Source organism: Larus michahellis, chromosome 4 (assembly GCF_964199755.1).
Source record: "Larus michahellis chromosome 4, bLarMic1.1, whole genome shotgun sequence".
In the NCBI taxonomy this organism is placed as follows: Eukaryota; Metazoa; Chordata; class Aves; order Charadriiformes; family Laridae; genus Larus; species Larus michahellis.
In genome coordinates, this window is record NC_133899.1 from 78,045,154 (window position 1) to 78,065,123 (window position 19,970).

General features: G+C 41.8%; 1 protein-coding gene across 1 annotated transcript; it reads left to right on the forward strand.

Annotated features, from left to right (window-relative positions):
- The first annotated feature begins 5,225 nt into the window (after positions 1–5,225).
- TPH1 (tryptophan hydroxylase 1) lies at positions 5,226–19,707 on the forward strand. The gene is made up of 11 exons (XM_074582463.1): positions 5,226–5,326; positions 9,090–9,227; positions 10,206–10,389; positions 11,801–11,901; positions 12,609–12,676; positions 14,191–14,387; positions 14,853–14,988; positions 15,496–15,622; positions 16,241–16,336; positions 16,891–17,024; positions 17,340–19,707. Exons 1-11 carry the CDS (start codon positions 5,258–5,260, stop codon positions 17,512–17,514), a joined length of 1,425 nt encoding a protein of 474 aa, XP_074438564.1. The 5' UTR covers positions 5,226–5,257; the 3' UTR covers positions 17,515–19,707.
- Positions 19,708–19,970: the final 263 nt, after the last annotated feature.

A 19,970-nucleotide genomic window follows, 5' to 3' on the forward strand; every position in this document is an offset into this window, starting at 1 on the left:
AAAGGCATAACTTATCTGCAGCAGTTAATTAATGGAAAGGCAGAGGGCTGTGATTAGAATTTGCAGTAGTCTACTCTGGAGAAGGTAATTATGATTAGAGCAGACTTAGTATTAAGTCGTATTAAACCTGTTTTGTTCAGGGATTTAACACTTCATAACTTTTTCTGGAAAAGCTTTAACTAGCCACATTGCCTCAGGCAAATGTTCCTGCTTGGAAAGGCAGGTGGCCGGGACAAATGAAATCCAAGGGATAGCCGAGGAGGTTTATACCCCAAAAGTGATGTTGTGAAATTTTGCCTCATTGGAGATTAGAGCACTTTCTCCTACCCTCCAGGGAGAAGGGGTAATTCACACTGATGACCTTAACAGGATTGACAAGACTTTAGGTCTGACTGATTCTGTCCTTCAGTCTTGCTGTGTTCAGGTAGATAATCTTATCTTTCAGCAGAAGATTAATATCCCCACAAATCATTCCCAACCTGCCTTTCCATGGTTCTTGCCTTATCAGTTGTTGCCAGTTGAACAAAATCACCCTCTGACTGTCTTTTTCCCCACTGCTGGAGCACTTGGGAGCCCCTGTACTACATTGATTTTTCTTTTTTCTGTCCTTTTTTTTTTTTTATTTTATTCCAGACCAGCTTCCTCAGAGTGTTGGTGGATACAAGACTTGTTCTGTGTCTGGAAAGATGTGCCAGGTTAGTAGAGTCCCTACATATTTTACCTATGACCCATGGAGAGCAAACTTTCTCAGAGTGGGAGGAAGAGCAGACATAGGGCAGAAGGTTTATGTTGTGTTTCACAGACAGGGAAAAGTGAGTCCCTTTACTGTGTAGCTCTCCAAGGAGGGAAAGATCTGGAGAAGTGACAGTTTGTTTTTAATACTTTTCAGCCTAAACATTTCCAAAACATTTATCTACAAATGTGTACCCACAAGGGTCAGCACCGCTGTCTAGTTGCAAACTCCGCTGTCAAATTCCTGCTTTGAAGAACAAAACAGAAACCCACCAAAAAACTAGAGGAGAAGAGTCACCTCTGAGTTAGCAGCTGGGCAGCAGGAATAGAATTGTGGCTTCTTCTGGAGCCACTTGTCATTCCCGGAGCTACTCTGACAAAGGGCCCAGAAAACACAGAACTTCTCAGTCTGACACCGCCCTCTTGCTTGGATCTGGAGGGTGCTGAGAAGAGAAGGATTAATTTAATGAGGAATTATGAGGTAATAATGTAATTGAAAGCCAGCTCTCGTAGCTCTCATGGTGAGTGCTATCACAGTTGCTCTGTGCCAATGCAACAGGTTTTTCGGCAGACAGACATAGCAAAGCGCTGTCTTGCAAAGCGTGTGATCAGCTTGACCCACTTTTGAGCAGGGTCAGACCTGTACTCGATCCTCAGGTGCTGATTATCTGTCTGGAGGGCTTTGTCTGTATGAGAAGCTATATGTGAGAAATCTCCTATGGGCTTTAAAAATTTTTTTTAAAAAAATCACTGTATTGCCTTATCTCTCATGAGAAAAGGAGGGGGCTGTTTCCCTACAGTATTGATGCTCCAGGTTGCCTCTTTGTCCTTCTCGACTCCTTCCCACTTCAGGGTCTGTGTAGGCTTCTGATGACCCACTGAAAACTTTTGTCCTCTCTCTGCCTCAATGCTCCTGCAGACCAACTCTCTGACAATTCAGATGTTTTCTGGGTCAGTCTTTGCTTGTGCCGCTTCCTCCCACGATGAGCGGAGTAGCATCTGTGCACGTTGCTGTCCTGTTTGTATCGCAGTCCGTACCTGACTGCTAGTATTTTTGCTGAGACACATTGCTCTTTTCTGTGGTGAAGGACCCAAGCCGCCATTCTTAAATGGTAGGATACGCTGCCAGCTCTTGGGAAAAGGTAGAAATGTCCCGTTCTCTGTGAAAACCCAAAGCATCAGTTGTGCTTGCGACAGTGATGATTTTCTGAAACCTGCAACCCTAAAACTGTGAAGATTCACCTTTCGGATGAAACCTTTGAAATAGTTCTCCTGTAAAATCATTTACAGATTCACAGGAGCTGGAAACCCTGCAGAGGAGAGGAGCAGAGCAGGCTCTGGTGAGCACCCAGTGAAAACAGGCTGTAATCGAGTCAGTTCATGCTTTGTGGTTCTGCTCTTTTGGACTACAGGGCATTGGCTGTGGTGAACAAGCACTTCTTGCTAATCCAGTGAATCAGCTTTAATCTGCCCCCCAAAATTCTGGGCATTATGGTTATCTCTTTATGTAACTAAATAGTTTCATATTAGGTTAAACATCCTTTTCTGTTACTGTACTGTTTGCATTGTATTAGCAGTTATAGGCCAAGCTGACCCCAGGCTCCACAGTGTTAGGTATGAGGAGAGGGATGACCAGTGTCCCAGAAAGCTCCTGCTCAAATTGGAAATGACATGGTGAAGATGGGAGGCAGGGACACGCCTCGGAGGTAGGAAGTGCCCTTAAATCTGGCATAGCCGGCAGCTCAGTTTATATCCCCTCCGTGGCTCTTGTGTGCTGTGAAGCTTGTGTGCTTCTGCTGAGCTCAGCTTCACCGTCTTGTGTCTTGATGTGTCCCCTTGGACTATCCTGTGCCCTTCCCTGTGCTTCATGTCTTCAGGTACCCGTAGATGCTAACCAAACCACTGCTTCTGTTGTCTCAGAGAGGCTCTAAAGTGAATTTTCAGAGGTGCTTGGGTGTCAGACTCTTTGCTGAGCATCTTTACAAGTCTGGGCTGTAGGGGAGGACATCCATGTCCCTTAATACTAGAATAATCTGTATGTATACACCAAGAATAAACTGGTTTTCCTAATGTACATTGTGAAAGCTTATAGCCTTCAAAGGAGAGGGAAAGGGAGATCTGAGTAAAAATAATAAAAAAGATTCTTCCTTCACAGTTAAAACAGCTGAGTTCAGGTCACTTTCTGATGCCTGAGGAAATGCGAGTGAGAATTGCACCTTGTGTTTTCTTTCAAATTTTATCAAGGATGAGCACAACATTTTGACAGAAAAGAAAGCATGGGATTTTCAACCTGGTTGCTATCAGGAAGTACTGGAAACCCAGCCTGAGCACTGATTTCCAAATAAAAGGTGCTTATCTGTACTGGAAAAGCTTCTAGAGGGCTACCTAGTGAGTAATTTAAAAAAACTCAGGTGCAGAATGATATGTTAGTTCTTATTATTGCTGCATTTGAGCTAGGGAAAACTGACAGATTAGTCATATTCTATTATAAATACCTTACTGTGCCCATGTTTACGGATTCATTATTAATATCAAGCACTCATATGCTTAAGATTCTGGGTAGAGATCCCAAGAGTTGTTTGCTTTTTGAGTCAGCTTGTTTGATGGGGAGATCTGTTCTGCAAGAAGGAAGTGAAATGTCTGGTGTAGAGCTAAGACGTATAGTGAATAAATACTGCATTTTCTTTATGAAGGGAAAATTGAAGCATCTGGTCATGAAATATATCCCACTAGCAAACTGGAACAAACTGGCTTTTCTAGCTACGTCATCACTTACAGCTGTGCTCTTTCAGTCCCGTGCTGTGTCTGAAGGGCAGAGCTACTCACCTTCTGTCAACTTAGAAACAGGATTGTTTGAAATTCAGGGTCTTCTAGGATCATTGGAGATAATCAGTGTACGTGTGATTATGTCTGCCTTGGTTAGGTGTTAGCCTGCATATTGGCTTCATCAGTCTAATTTATCACTTGCGTAACACCAGTGTCTGAGAGATCTATCTGGAATCAAGATTTCAATATTTTAGGCATTGAAGAGAAAAATACTGGAGATTTTTCAGACACTTGAGTAAACTAGGGTAAAACTAGTCATTGCTGATTTTGAGCATTTCTTTGAAAGGTAGGTTTGTAAGGAACGTAGCGAAAGACCAGAATCTCTATTTTTGGACAGCCCCATGCCCAACACAAAACAATTAATCTCTGCTCCCCCAGACCCCTAAAGCCTCCAAGGGATTATGTTCCTGGGGAACGTTTTGGCTTCTCCTGCTGCGTACCACAAATCCCCTTATCTTAATGTTGCTGCCAAATGTGACCTGAGAGGAGACAGCGAGGACTGGGCTTACTGGAGTCTAAAAACCACGCTTATTTCTAACATATAAACATATGTCTAGATCTATACAGAAAATAAATGACGCTGGATATAAGATATGAAAATATCTACTTTCCTGCTAATTGAAATGTAGTTGTTATTCCTGTACGTGCAGGAGTCTTCTTGAAATGAAGTAATGTGCCACAATTTATTTTCACAGCAACAAACACACTGTTATTTTCAGTGAAGAACTAGATACATCTACACGCTGTGTTTCTCTTTGAGACTACAACCTGCACCACGCGTTTTTGCAGCAGCTTTGCGGAGCGTTTAGGGGAGCTCCTCACCTGGGCCATCTGATTCCCCGTAGCTAAAGCATTGCCTTGCAGGCGAGTCTGCTGATTTACCATCAGCTGTGGACTCAGCCCTCGCAACCTCTCATTTATAGAATCAGAATGGTTTGGGTTGAAAGAGACCTTAAAGATCATCCTGCAATGGTCAGGGACACCTCCCACTTCTCTGTCTCCCCCTTAATCTTCCTTTATTTATATATATATATATATATATATATACACACACCCCTTATGCAGTTTGCCTTCCTTTTCTTACACATAAAGTGTATATAATAATTTGCAATGAGCAGACCGTTGTTGGGAGGAGGCTGCACGGACACGATGGTGGCAGACAGGCCTCCTCTAGCTGAATGCTCCCTCTCCTCAGCCCCGTGGGGTGCAAATTCATGTTAGTTTGTAAAACCCACAGAAAGCCATAGAATGGTTTAGGACAAAAGGGACCTTAAAGACCATCTAGTTCCAATCACCCTGCCATGGGCAGGGACACCTCCGACCTCTCTGTCTCCCCCTTAATCTTCCTTATGTTTTATATATACACTTTATTCCTTATATCCCTCGTGTAGAGGAAGGTGTAACTCAGGAGGGGGAAGTACCTCTCTTTTTGCCTGTTTTTTCGGGGTGCGGAGATGAGGGGCAGTCGGCGGCTGCTTCTGAGCATCCTCGCGGCGTTTGAATAACCAGCTTTCAGCGGAGATTTTTCAGAGGGTTACCGAGCCCCTTCCTCAGCTGGGGCGGACGGTGCTTCCCTCCGCCTCCCTCCCCTGCTCCCTCCGCCCCCGCCCCCCGCGGAGGGTGATTAGGGGCGGCTCTCGCCCCCTCCATAAAGCGGCCGCAGGTGCCGGGCGCTGCTGAGCGCCGTCCCGTCCCGCCGATGCATCCCGCGCCCCGCCGCGGCGGCTCGCTGGAGGCGGCCACCTGCCCGCGGGAGGCCGTCGGCCAGGTGAGGGGGTGCGGGCTGGGCTGGGGGCTCAGTAGCCACGGGGCAGCGCTGAGAAGGCGGGGGGGGCGGACCTTCTCTGTGGCTTCTCTGAAGTTGCAGCTGTGCTGCCTCGCAGTTGCAGGGGTTTCGGAGGGGGGGGAGTGACCCCGTTTACCTGGAGAGCGGTGGTTGCCCTGAGGTGCTCCTCTGGCATGGGAGGGAGCGCTCAGTGCCGCTGGGATTGGGTGGGACTGATTTATGGTGCTGTTGCTGGACAGAAGGGGGGAAAAAAAGTGGTAAAATTGAAATGCGAGCAGATGAAATTAAGGTAGAACAAAAGTAACTTCTGGTGCATTATCGCTTAGAAGGTAAAGGGCGTGATGTAGCCCAGAACAATTCCCTAGTGGATTATTTCACGTTACAGTGGGAATATGCTTAGTACATCAGCAAAGGTGAGATAAAATCAGCGCTTATGCGTTGGCTACAATTATTGATACTGTACAGTTTAAAACGTCAGTAAAATTCCTGGAGAAAACAAGAATGCTGACTGTAACGGAGTAAAGTTTTACAAAAGGTTGTTTTGCCTTATGCTTCAGATCTTTGGAAGCCAAATAAACTTTTCAGCACAGCTTTTGGTTTGGTGTCTGAGAACTAAATCTAAGGAAGACATTTGGCGTGGCTGAAAAATTTCCCTGTCATGGGACATCTAGTCGTGGTCACTCATAAGATCAAGTCCTTATCCCTCCCTATTAAGAATTGTGTCAAAAGGACAGTGGGAAAGTAAAGAGGGAGGAGGATATAGAATGCCTGTTGAGACTTTTTACCAAGTACAATTAATGGCAATCTGTATCAAATACATTTTTTAAAAGATTTTTTTTGGTCTTCAATTTGTGGCTCTAAAACGTAATTTCATTTAGATGCGTGTGTTTAGATAACTTTAAATCTTGGCTATTCATTAATATAAAGAATTAAAGCACAAAATATACACCTTCAAACACCTATTTCACAGAGAATATTCTTTGGGGAAGGGGGAAAAGAGAAAATAATTGCTGTGGGCTCCAAAAGGAGCCATCTTTAACCAGAAGGCACTTAGATATCTATGTAAGTAAGGGCTTTAGAGTATCCTTGTGTTTGTGTATTTTCATTAAGACTTGAGTCAGGTTGATGGGAAATCAGTTAATGATTTGCATCGTTAATAACAAGCATCAGTGCAATGTTAATCCCCCTCCCGCCCCAGGAAAAACCACCCAGCTCCAATGTGTTACCACGCGAAGGAAAAGTGTTAGAGTTGATTAGAGCTTAGTTACTGATACAGAATCAAATGAAAGTGAAGATGTAGCTGTTGGAGGAAAGGAACATTTTCCCTTGTTGTCTTGCACCAAAATGGTTGATGCGTTAATGCAGACCTGTTTTAAACCTATTTTTAAATTGAAAGCCAAAGATTAATATTGGTTTAGGGTTAAAGGTGTAAATGGTACGCATTAAGCATTGTAGGCATCTGAATTTCTCTTCTGCAACTTTCATCAAATTTGTAAGTTAGGGACAATTTTTAGAACTTAATGTAAGAACACACTGAGTTTTGTTGTATTTTCTTCGTTGATCTCTTAAACACACGACTTTACAAATGTTGTCACCTAATCCTAAACACAATGTTAGTTAAACTGGCAAAATATGAAATAAGAACATTAGTCTTCAATGCATGTAATTTGTCCTAGCTGTGCACCTTATAATATTGCACGCCACTATGCCAAATCTCATAAGCTGATCTTGTCTTAAGTCAATGATCCTGAATGCGGAATTAAGCCAACAGGCTGCCTATAAGCCATATACATAAAACAGCCCAACTGTTTTTGCCATCAAGACCACCATCTAACTCTATTTGTAACAGAGACTTCTTTGCACACAGCTTTTTCTACAGCAGTATCATCCGAGTAGGATTTGGCTCACACAAATGGCTATCTCTACACTTGAGAAAGCAACTAATAACCTATATGTAATTGTGGGGTTATTAGTGTTTTCTTCTCCTGCTTGGATTACAGCCTGTTCCTGGCTCTTGTAATCCTGATCTGATGCGTGCTGAAGCGAGCTGTGAAACCTGCAGGCTGGTCAGTAGAACCGGCGTTGGGCCCTGTCTCACACTTTCAGCAGAGAATTTGTCTGGACTCAAGTTGATGGAGATCAGTGGCTTTGCTGGATCAGAAACGGTGTGACGGACTGACACTGTGGTCCAGGCTCATCATATATTGACAACTCATTAGAGATGGGGACCAAGTCAGAAATCCAGTGATTATATTTCCACGAGCGTCAGTGGGCTTGGAGCAAGACCTGTTCCATGGGGTGGTTAGGGACATGGTTTAGTGGTGGTTTTGGCAGTGTTAGGTTGATGTTTGGACTCAATCTTAAAGGTCCTTTCCAACCTAGGTGATTATGTGATTCTGAGATACCACTTATGCACCCTGAAGAGCTCACAGCTAGTAACCTGCTTGAAACCTTTCTTAGAGCAGCATCAAATATTTGCCTTGTTGTAAACCATTCAATTTGAAATGAACAGATTTCATTATTTTGTTAGGCAGATTATCTTCTTAATCTGAAAGATTGACAAAAGATAGGTAAAATCTGCTTTTTATTTTTAAACATGTTGTAGGTAGAAATATTTAGCTGTACAGTATTATCCATTTTAAAGAGATTAAAGTTGGAGAGATTGTAGAAGGGAATCAACGGAACTGCTGCATTTTGATTACTCTCTTATTTTTGCTCTTTGCATTCCGGATAAGTTGTCATCAGATAGTTGTATCTTTAAAACCTCTGACAAATAAAAAATAATTGCAAATAGCAATAATGTGCCTTCATTGTTCCTCTCCTCTTTCTCACTGGCTCCTTCAGTAACCTCACCTTTTTTTATTCTTTTTGCAAGGTTTGAAGATGTATGAGAGACAGTCTCTGCTTCTAAGCCTTGTATTTTTTCTTCATTTTCTGTGTTCTTAATCGTTTCTATATTCTCTCTATTTATGGCCTGGCTACATGTGGCTAACAATATGGTCTGCGATATCCGCTGATTTCAACAGAGTCAGGAGTGTGATCACGAGTAATGTGTAAAACCACATGGTTGTCTGAAAATTTTTAGTGTGTGATTTGGGTGATTATGATAAGGGTTTGGCATGTGAATTAGGGGACCCAACAGACAGAACTGCTTGGTTGTGTTTGATCAGAGTGGGACTGTCTCTATAGTCAACAGATTCTGATCAGCACGACGTTTTAACTCCTTAGGTTTTGTCTCCTTTCTCTGTAAAAGCAGTGCTTTGCAGTTATGTAGCGAGAGGAAGGCAATGATTTTTCAGTTCTGATCTACTAAATGCTGATCCATCTTTTCGTACAGGTTTTGGATGATTCCCTTTACCAATGTTCATCAAATTTGCTAACAAGTATTTTGTTCAACTTACTATTTATGCTGACATCTTATATCTCCTTTCCCTCTCAAAAAAACCACCAATGCTAATTATAAACTATACTTTGAAAACATCTTCTGCATCCTAGAGAACAGCTAAAGATGTCTATAAAATCATTCAACTGAAAAAAAAAGTCTCAGTATTTCATCCTCAGTTCTCACAGATTCTATGTGTGCCTAACTTTATTTCTGTTACTGTGAATGATTTAATTGGCATCTTGCCTTTTGTAGTTGATCAGTCAAAGCACAATATTACTCCAAGTCAAACGGAAATGTAAAACTTCATGCTTTTTGCATTGCTAGCTATTCAAAACAATCTTTTTGTTTCTTTGCATTTAGTTAAATAAGTCAAACTACATGATGATTGATGATAATAAAGAGAATGAAGACCATGCGTCTGAAAGAGGAAGAACAGCCATCATTTTTTCCTTGAAGAATGAAGTTGGAGGACTTGTAAAAGCATTAAAACTCTTTCAGGTGTGTAATAATCACATTGCTACAGCAGCTGTGTATTTTTAATTTGTAAGGATAGTTTTGGAACACACTAGAATTAATTGCATCCATTTATTTAAGGATGTCATTCCTAACCTGGCTCCCACTTGGCATGCAAAACTACCCACGAAGGCAAATTTTTGCCTCAGAAATTAGATACTGGCTGGCTAAAAATCTTCACAAAATGCACGTACTAAAACTGAGAGAGTCTTGTCTTTTCCCCTCGTGTAAAGAGGATTGTCACTCGTTGTTTCTACTGCATATAAGAGGTGGGTCTGAAGCTCCTGCCGATGGCAGGTAGACAGGTAGATGCTTGGGGTGCTCACCCACACTGGGTTGAGTCCAGTCCCGTTGTCACCCTGCCTGGCTGGATTGAGGGAGACGGAGGAATTGCAACTGCACAACCACAGGCCTTTGATTGCTGGGCTGGTATTGCACAAGGAATATGCGCAGTGCCACTGCGCTCTGTTATCTGGCCCTGCATGTCTTAGCCTGGGGTTTTCTTTGTGTTCCTGATATAAGACATATGGTTAAATAATTTTTCAAATAAAAGAAAAGTGAAATTTATGCCTTGAAAGCTAGTGCCTTTAAATCCCTTGCTTGCTTGTGAGATAATTATATGGTGAATTGATTGGCATTTTGATGAATTTCCCCAGACCCAGTTGCTAATCAGCTTCCTGTGGGAGGGATGAAAGAAAAACATCTATGAATTTAAACCTCCTGGCTGTGTCTTTCTGGGCTTCCTGAATGTAAATGAAATTGAAAGAACCCAGGTTCTCTTTCATTTTCTTCTGAATAGGAGGCTTTTTAAAATCAAACAATTTCCCCCCCCTCCAATAAGGAAACTGCTATCAAGAGATCCAATTAACTAAAATAGCTTCACAAAGGTGGTGAATATTAATTTGAAAACCAAATTTTAGTTTTTAGTCAATCTGTTTGAAAACATTACTTCTTGCAAAACAGGAGAAGCATGTAAATCTGGTACACATTGAGTCACGGAAGTCCAAGAGACGAAATTCTGAGTTTGAGATTTTTGTGGACTGTGATAGTAACAGGGAACAACTGAATGAGATCTTCCAGCTCCTGAAATCCCATGTCAATGTTGTCTCTATGAACCCAACAGAGTATTTCAACGTCCAGGAAGATGGTAAGTAAAAAAGGTAGTTCTGATGAAATTGCACTTCTCGAAGTGTTGGTTAGAAATCTTTTTAAGGTGTCCACATCTGCATTTGTGTAGTGTTTTCAATCAGTAGCTCCCAGGTTTATGCTTCTGTGTTGTGAGTGAGTGTAGTTTGGTTGGTACGAGCAGGGCTGCGCTGGCTGATGTCACCAAGGAATACAGGCTGTGACAGGCTAGTGCAAATTGCCTGTTCATTGTCTGTGCTCCTGTCCCTTCTCAGCACAGCGCAACGGCATGAATGGGAGTCCCTGCACCCATGGAGGCCAATGTGGGCAAAGTCTGAATATGGGGCTTGGCTAGGGACTTTACACCATGATGACAGGTCCCTGTTCAGTTCAGACACTGGTGAGAGTGGGAGTTGGATTCTGCAATTTCCTCATGTAGCTCTTGAATTATTTATTTATTTTTTTACCACTTCTTATCATAACCAGTTACTTGTATTAGTGTGAAAGAGGTGCCTTTTAACCTTAGGATGTTTCACATCCTGTTTACCTTTGCTTCTAGTTAAAGAGGTGCCTAAAGTTCAGGGCAGCAGGAGGTTGGTTCCATGTATTTCTCAGCCACTGTGCTTGGCACAGGCTGGTAGGTAGGGGAAGGTGAGATATGGTGTCTCTTGGATAAAAACTGCTTCACTTTAGCCCTAAGTAAGGGAAACTTTAAATCTAAACACTCCCCCTGCCCTTTTTAAGAAAACGGAAGAGCATCAGGGCAGAAAAACAGTGTATTAACCACTCTGCCAAAAGCTTGGTTATAAACTCTCTTGGGCTAAAACAAGGAAAAAAAATTATTAGCAAAACTGTAATGATGCAGCTCTCTAAGGCTGCAGGGCTGAAATTGCCTCCTCCTCTTCCTTCTCCCTCAAACCCCCTCAGCAAAGCTGGGTGCTTCTGAGGTACATAACCACAGAGCAACGTTTATTTCCCATGGTCAGTAAAGCGGGATGAGAGGACTCAAACCTGCTCCCGCTCTACCCAGGCACCACAGGCAAATCGCCCCTCTGCTCCTTTGCACACTTTGCGCCCAAGAAGCTTCACACAGCACTGTGCACAAGGAGGCCTTGTCTCGGTGACAGCCTCTAGATACTACTCTTAACATTAACAGTAATAACAGTAAGGGCCACAGAAAACCCGTGTTAACTGTTTCCTCCCCTGGACGCTTGGAGCTGAATGTGCTCTGTAGGCAGACTGTGGCAGTGACAGAGGAGGAAGTGTGAGCTGTAGGCTGGTGCCAGATAGGCAGTGGACTCCCTTGTCTTATTCATGCCCTTTTAATTTATAGATTTCGCTTGTAACCGCCATAGCCATACTTGAAAGTAGCGTTTCCTCCCTCAGCATGCTCAACGTTATTAATAACTTTGTGGATTCCGTGCGTTCCCTAGACATGGAGAATGTTCCCTGGTTTCCGAAGAAGATCTCAGATTTGGATAAATGTGCAAACCGAGTGCTGATGTACGGGTCCGATTTGGATGCTGACCATCCAGTAAGTATTTTTCACCCCTACACCTAATCCTTTGGGAAAACGTACTTTGTGGAGCTTACTTTAAAAAATTGCAGCTTTTCCTCCTCCCTCTCCTTCCCCTCAATGGCTCATCTGTGGATCTGAGCATCTTCTCTTGGGGGTTTCATGTCTTTATTCCTAGTTCAGGCAAGGGTCTCAGTGAATTCAGCTCCTGTGCTTTTCTGCAAGGCTTAGTCACACGAGGACTCCAGGTCTGGGCCCTGAGTGGACACATACAAATTAATAAAAAAAGGAAAAAAAAAAAAAAGCCAACATGTAGTGAGACAGGCTTGGTTCCTCCTCTTTCTTTCTTCCTTACTGTAATCGGAGCAAACAAATTGGTACTTAGGTAGTGCAAATGGACAATTTGTTCTGTAATTTAGAGTAATCAAGCAGGTAACAAAATTTGTATAAATACTGATACAACTGAAAGAAATCTTTGTCTACTGAAAATATAGTTGCATGTGTAAAATTGCTGATCCTTACTCTGAATTGGAGTATTTGCTTAGTTCACAGTTATTAAACATTTGAGACTACAGCTATGAGGTTCCTGCCTTGCCCTCTCATTTTTAGACAGCATACTTCTATATTTCCCAACTGAAGAAATTTCAAGTGTCTTGTTTTAAATTAAATTATTTACTACAGCTTGGAAATTCATTTAACTTTGGTTTTCTCCTTCCATCCACCAGGGTTTCAAAGACAATGTTTATCGCAAGAGGCGAAAGTATTTTGCAGACCTGGCTATGAACTACAAACAGTAAGCTCAATTTCTTCCAGAATAAGCCTTCTGGGTGCCTTGAAATAATAGCAGAGTGGAGTGGCAGGAGCTCACCTTCCCTGGCCTCAGATGTCCCTGAGACATGCTTGGCTTGGGAATCAGACCTGGAAGGGTAAAATGAAGGGAGATGTAAGACAAGATTAAAAGGTAGATCTAGGCCGTCTTACAGCTCCCTGGGCCTCTGATCAGCCTGAGTATCAGCTTATGGTTGTTCGGTCACTATGGCATCTGTGGCAGTGCTGATCCTCAGACAGGCAGTGATGCCAGCATGGGCTTCCTGCAACGTGGTGCATTTGGACTCATTCTGCGGTCCCTCCTTGCTTCTCTGGAAATGGGTGCAACAAAGGAAGAGAGTGGACAATGCCTCTCACACAGCTGCTTGTGCCAGGATGCACTGACCTGACTAGGGCAGATCCTTTGTGAAAGAGAGGGAGGGGAGGCAAAACCCAATACATAACCCATTGACCACTGAGTGTAAACTCTCTGGGCAAATGTTAATACTTGAGTTTTCTTTCCTGGTTCAAACTAGTGCATGTGATGTGTAGATAAGAAGTTTTCTGTGAAAAGAAACTTGAAGAGCCTCCGTCTTTAGAGAGGCTGCTTGGGGGAGGGAGCTCTTAAAGCAGTAAGCGTTTCATAGCCCAGCGCTGCAAATTCTTTCTAAACATCATTTTCACGTTGCTGTTGCCTGCTTGAATTTAGATGCCAAGTTCCTCAATTGGAAATGACCTAGAAATGGTGGGTATCTAGAGCTCTGTTGCACTGTGTATTAATGCAACTGGTTACCACAGCACAGAGCCAGTTACTGTTAATGTGTTGTTAGCGGAGATTCTCTTGGGAAAGCACTTGCCATGCTGGTTACCTGGCTGGCAGTGGAAGCCTCGGGTAACACTCCCATTGTTTTCAGTGGGCTTTAGGTCACACCTTTGCTATAATCCCCTTTAATCAAGATCCTGAGGGCTAAGTAGGAGAAATGGACTACAGTTAATATGTTCAGACAGACGCTTGTCTTCTCTACATAGAAGTATGATTTTTACCTAATGTGTATATTTAGCTGCTTCCACGTAATGTGCTGTTAATTTAGGGGATACTCCTTTCCTAAAACAAATCAAAAAAGTAATGGAAAGTAATGGCAGACAGGGAAGCCAAACAGCTCCTCTCAGCTCCTGAAGCTGTAATGGTTATGCAGGTATTTCAGATGTTGCTCTCGGCATTAAACATCTAAGAAACTGTTTACAGAACCAAAGATTTTAGGCTCCAGTGAGGTCAATGCAAAGATTCCTGTCAGTTGATTTAGGCAGGAAAGAGGGCAAGCCCTTGGACTAAAAGTTCTCCAGGGCATAGACCAGATCTCACTGTGTATTGGACAGTGCCTAATGCGCCCTGACCAGGTGTCACAGCTGTATAGATGTTAAATAATAGTAGTAGGTAAATGAGTCATCCATTATTAGCCATTTACCAAGGAATGTCCTTTCTTCCTCTTCTCCTTGTAGTGGTGACCCGATTCCCAAGATTGAATTCACTGAGGAGGAGATCAAGACTTGGGGGACTGTGTACCGAGAGCTTAACAAGCTTTACCCGACTCATGCCTGCAGAGAGTATCTTAAAAACTTACCCTTGCTTACCAAATACTGTGGATACAGGGAAGACAATATTCCCCAGCTGGAAGATGTGTCCCACTTCCTGAAAGGTAGTGTGCTAATCTTCTTACACAATAAGGAGCTCGAGTCCATTGCACACTGCTATTTTGTGGGCACAAGAAAACATCCTTGGTCACTTCTGCTTGTACTCATTCTGGTCCTTTAAGAGGCCTTTTGGCCATCTGTGTTTTAATGTATTGTGTCTTGAATATATACAGACGGTGACATTTGAGGTGCAATGCTACCTCTGAAGAGACTGTTAGGATTGTCTAAAGAGATACCTAAAGAGATATTGTGTTGGCTCTAGGTGTGAAATTGTATGAAATCCACTGACGCAGAGGTAGGGACATTTTTACTAAACGTTGGTCGTTCTCAAGCTTAGGTCTGCTTTTTCTAATTGTGCCTCATTTTCCTATGTGCTCTTGAGCCAAGGTAGTGCTACAACCCTAGTTGTAGAAGGAAACGTGACAACATTGTGTAATTCTACGTTAAACAACTTCTCCGTTCCTTTTCAGAGCGCACAGGTTTCACCATTCGCCCTGTTGCTGGATATCTGTCACCCAGAGACTTCTTGGCAGGATTAGCATTCAGAGTTTTTCACTGCACTCAATATGTTAGACACAGCTCGGACCCTCTCTATACACCAGAGCCGTGAGTCATTTAATCTTGGGGTAGAATTTGAGAGAGAGTTTTGAATCTCACTGCCCAGGGCCAAGCTACTTAAAAGCTGTTCAAGAACACCAGCAAGAAAACTTTTTTTAAGGTGCTGCAGAATCATCCTTCACGCTGAATGGAATGAAGTTTTAGCATGCTCAAGTGTCATCTTCATAAGTACAGGATTTTCAGAAGTACAGCATGTTATTGGAGAGCTCTTACTGATGTCATTGTGCGCAGAGTATGTTTAGTATTCATTTGCCTCATAGATATGGAGCTCAGATCTTAATTTTAGACAGCTTCATTTGAAAATTTGAGTTTATATGCTTATGTAGAGCTGGTATGACCTGCTCAATTGCTTTCAGCTGAATGTGAGTGACACTTTTCTGTCTTTTGGATATTAAATAGTTTTAATGCAAGACATTGTATCTGTTTGGTGGTGCTGCTTTTTCACTCTACCCCAAATACAGATCATGAGATTTCTTGTTTTGTTTCTTTTTCCAGTGATACCTGCCATGAGCTCCTAGGCCATGTCCCTCTTTTGGCTGAACCCAGTTTTGCTCAGTTCTCCCAGGAAATTGGTCTTGCATCACTTGGGGCATCAGATGAGGCTGTCCAAAAACTGGCAACAGTGAGTGTTTCAGCACCTGGTGATCCCACTGAAAGCTTTGTGCTCATCCCACTCCATCAAATAATTTTGAAGTGTCATATTAACATTAGCCACACCAGCTGCTAGACCTATGTGTTTTCCATGCTAGGGAAAAATACATTTTAAGGTTGATATGATTGGCAATTTTCTTCACTTGGCTGTGAAGTAAGGGTGCAACTTCTGGTGGCAGATCTCTTCTTCCAGATTGAAATTCTATGGTTTGTTTCTTCCAAGCAAAATCTTTTCACTTCTGGGAACACGATTCGATGATTTTAAAAATAATATATTTCTGTAATGTGTAGAATGAATTGAAATGATACAGTGTTTCCATTTAATGTGGTAAGCAGTAGCATTAGATGCTTTTCAGCCAAGAAATTAAAATAATACAAATAAATCTTATTTCCTGAATATCAGTTTCTGGATGCTTTGGCAAAAATATTTTACGATGAAAAATAAATTTAGATGAAAAATAATTGATGCCAGTTATGAAAGAACTGGTTTCCTGATATAGACACTACCTACAAATAGAAATGCCCCCATCTAGCTCACCACAGCATCTTTGCTGAAGGCTGAATTATTTCACTCCCTTCTCTGTTTCAGTGCTACTTCTTCACTGTAGAGTTTGGCTTGTGCAAGCAAGAGGGACAGCTACGAGTTTATGGGGCTGGCTTGCTCTCTTCAATTAGTGAGCTCAAGGTAAGAATATCTACTGCCTATTTACCTCTTTTCTTTGCTTGTACCTGATTATTATTGTCGCTGTTTTGCCCTGTTTTTTATGATGTATAATTCTAAAAATCCTTCTTTTGAAAACTCCTAGTGAATTTGAGCAAATTCACCGTGGCAATAATCACTGGGCAGTCTGCTTTTGGACATATGCTGAGCAGCTCCCATGTCTTTCACAGGAAGCGTTAGATGATGGGTATTTCTTAACGTTAGGTTCCAAGCAACTATTTTCAGTATAAAGCTCTACTGGTTTAACCAGATCCTGAAAATATTGTTCTTGTTTACACATGAGCCTTGTGTCTGAGGAATCCCTTTTTGGGATTGGCAGAACATGACTGTTGAGAGTTACTCTGTTTGTTAAGCTTTAACCGCTGTTCATCTACAGACAAAAATTTTAAGAAGCAATGCACTAAATATGGTCTCACTTAATCTTTTTTTTCTTCATTCTACCTCATGTCATCTTCCTTGTGGATTATTTGGGTGGTGATGTTCCTCTGACACACGACGACACATAATTATGTTACCAGCACTCACTCTCTGGCAGTGCCAAAGTCAAGCCTTTTGATCCAAAGGTCACCTGCAAGCAAGAATGTCTCATTACAACTTTCCAGGAGGTTTACTTTGTTTCTGAAAGTTTTGAAGAAGCAAAAGAAAAGATGAGGTACAGGTGTTTGGTTCCCCGCCCCCCCCGCCCAATTTATAAAAGCAGGTTTGATTTCATGCATCTCTCAGTAGCAGCACCAAACCCTTGTATTCTTCTCACAGTTTTATAATTATTTTTCATGGGGTTGGAAAGCCAAGATTAGTATTTGCTTGGTCTTTCATGTACTGGGTGGGAAAGATGATGAACTATATAACAATTACCACTATTTTAAAGAAACTAAGTAGTTTAGAAAAGTGGCTAGCGATACTGACTGCATATAGAGGATGCGTTTGCATTTTGTTTATAATTCCCTCTCTTTTTTTACTTGACTAGAGAGTTTGCAAAAACCATCAAGCGCCCATTTGGCGTGAAGTACAATCCATATACTCAAAGCGTGCAGATCCTGAAAGACATGAAGAGCATTGCTAGTGTGGTGAACGAGCTGCGTCATGAGCTGGACATTGTCAGCGATGCCCTCAGCAAGATGGGCAAGCAGCTGGAAGTTTAATACTCCTGTCAGCACTGTGGTGCAACTCTTTTTTCTTTTCCCTACTGATTTCTTTCAAGGCGTGTAATGTGTTGTATGCAGAATTCTCTCCTTTACAAATGGAAGAGTGAATGGCCCAAAAAGATAATCGCTTTATCTTGTTTCTCTGTGTAAAATCCCATCTTGTATTCCTCCATCCCCCTTTGATAAAAAAAGGCCTGGATTTGCCTTTGAGAAGCTGGTGGAGGAGTAGAGAAATTGCTAGACTGGAGCAAAGTGTGGTCTGTGGATCAGGGCTGGGATCAGATGCTACAAAAGGTGGCTTATGAGGCAATAATGGAATAATTTGCTGCAGGGAAATCTCAGTTTCTGACTCTAGTAGTCTATGCTACTAATTTTATAGCATTGCAGACTTTCTAGTGTAGCAGCTATAGTAATCAGTGCTTCTAAGTCTGTACTACTAAGTTTAAAACTTGAATGATTAAAAAGCAGGCATCAGGACACAAATAGCTGGAGGTTCACAATGATAAAATTGAGGGGTCAAATTTAGCTTTCAAAGGGATCATTCTTGCCCCCAAAGAATTTCAAGTGTGCTGTTTGGCATGCTTCTAGGCAGAGATACAGAGCTGTTGCGTGAAGTCCTAATTCTATTTAAGAGATTGCCATCGGCTCAGAGTGTCAGGATTTTTGTTGCTGTGCTTGATATTGCACCTGAGGTAAGACCTTTCCTTACAGAAATACCATTTGCCTTTTTCCCCGATTGAATTAATTTAGCAAAAAATATAGCAAGCCATGAGGTACTGACTTAGCATAATGCCTAAAACCATTTCCAAATTACAATTTAATATTCAAAATAGTTTCATTGTTTCTAAAATAACACCAACGTTCATAGTCTAGTCTTTTTTTCTAAGATTAAGTATCCTAAGTGATTGCTCTCTCACTTTATTGACCTGCACAAGCTGCACAAAGATATGTTTTGTTTCTTCTTTACTAGGCCTGAATACTTTCATTCTCCATCAAGCAAATGATAACTGAAAGGCCCAAGCATTTCGTAGGAATTCTGCAGCTATGAATGCAACAAACTACCTTGTAGCGTAAAGTATGTCTAATTCCAAAGAGCACTCTACAGGTACTGGGAAGCAGTGTCCTGCTGAATTGTTTCTATTGCATAGTAGCAAACTTTGTAGTTTTGGGGGTTCCATGGTTTGAAGCATCCTGCATAGCTGCACAAAGCTGTGCTGGCTGCTGTTTCTGCTGGCCCTGCTGATGAAGTGAATATATCTACAGGATATGAAACATTTGAATGGAAGATCTGTGATGTGCAGAGTGTATTTAATAGCACGCTAGGCACTGGTTCTTCATAGGTAGAGCTTATTAGAAAGCCAGAATTTGCAGCTGTGAAGGTTGCTGGGAAAAATTGGCTGAAATCTTAAATACACTGGAGATGCTAGTCCATGATTTTGAGAACTTGAAAGGACTTTCATGAACCTCTGTGCTTGAAAATCAGTTTGCGTTTCATATGCTTTCTAGTAGGTCACATCTGTTCCATACGCAATCGCTGGCCCAATCTTTTCAAGTATATTCACTGCTTAAATCAAGTCTAGATCAGTTTTTTGTGACTATTAATCCATCATAACTTTTTTTTTAGGAACATTTAAGACAGAAATATGGTCTACAACATTTATAGCTTACATTACACTTTAAAATAGATTTTAGGAGCTTTGTCTTTCTGAAGAAGAAAACTTATAAGTGAGTAGTAAGGGAGGATCTATTTTATCTGCTTCTGTGATAACAGTTAATATTCAGCTGCATTTTTAAAAACGTTGGGATTATTATGTTGTTGAAATATATATAGATCTGTGTTCAAGTCTTTGTCTGAACTATGCATACATTTCATGTAGAAAACCTTATACTTCCTAAACTAGCGCCTAATTTGAAATACTTTGGAAAACCAGAAATTGTATCTTTATTTGCACTTGTGTAGCAAAAACTTAAGCAAACTGTAAAAAGAAGATGCATTTCCATGGCATTAACAAGTATGTTTGGCTTTATGCATCCCAACCTTCTGGCTATGTAGAACAGTAATAATTTAAATGTCTTAAAACTAGTGTGGAGGCTTTAAATGTCAATGGAATAAATATCTTGTTGGTAATTATTAGAAGCAAAAAACCCTTTATTTCAGCACTGTAGCAATAAACACAATGCACTCATTTCTGACTGAGGGTTTGTATGTTTTATGCTGTGGTTCAGATATTCCACCTGTGTGACTGAATTCCATTGGGAACTGTCTATATTTATTTGAGGAGTGACTTGTTTTCCCCTAATTTTTTAAAGGTTTAATCTTTTTTTCCTGTTGAAACGGGTGTGTTGAGGAAGAGTTCCCCGGCCCCGGCGGCTGCTTCCCCTGCCGTCCACGGGGCTCCCTCAGCTTTGGAGAGTTTTTCGTGACAGCGGTATCCAGGGCTAGATCCTCCCGC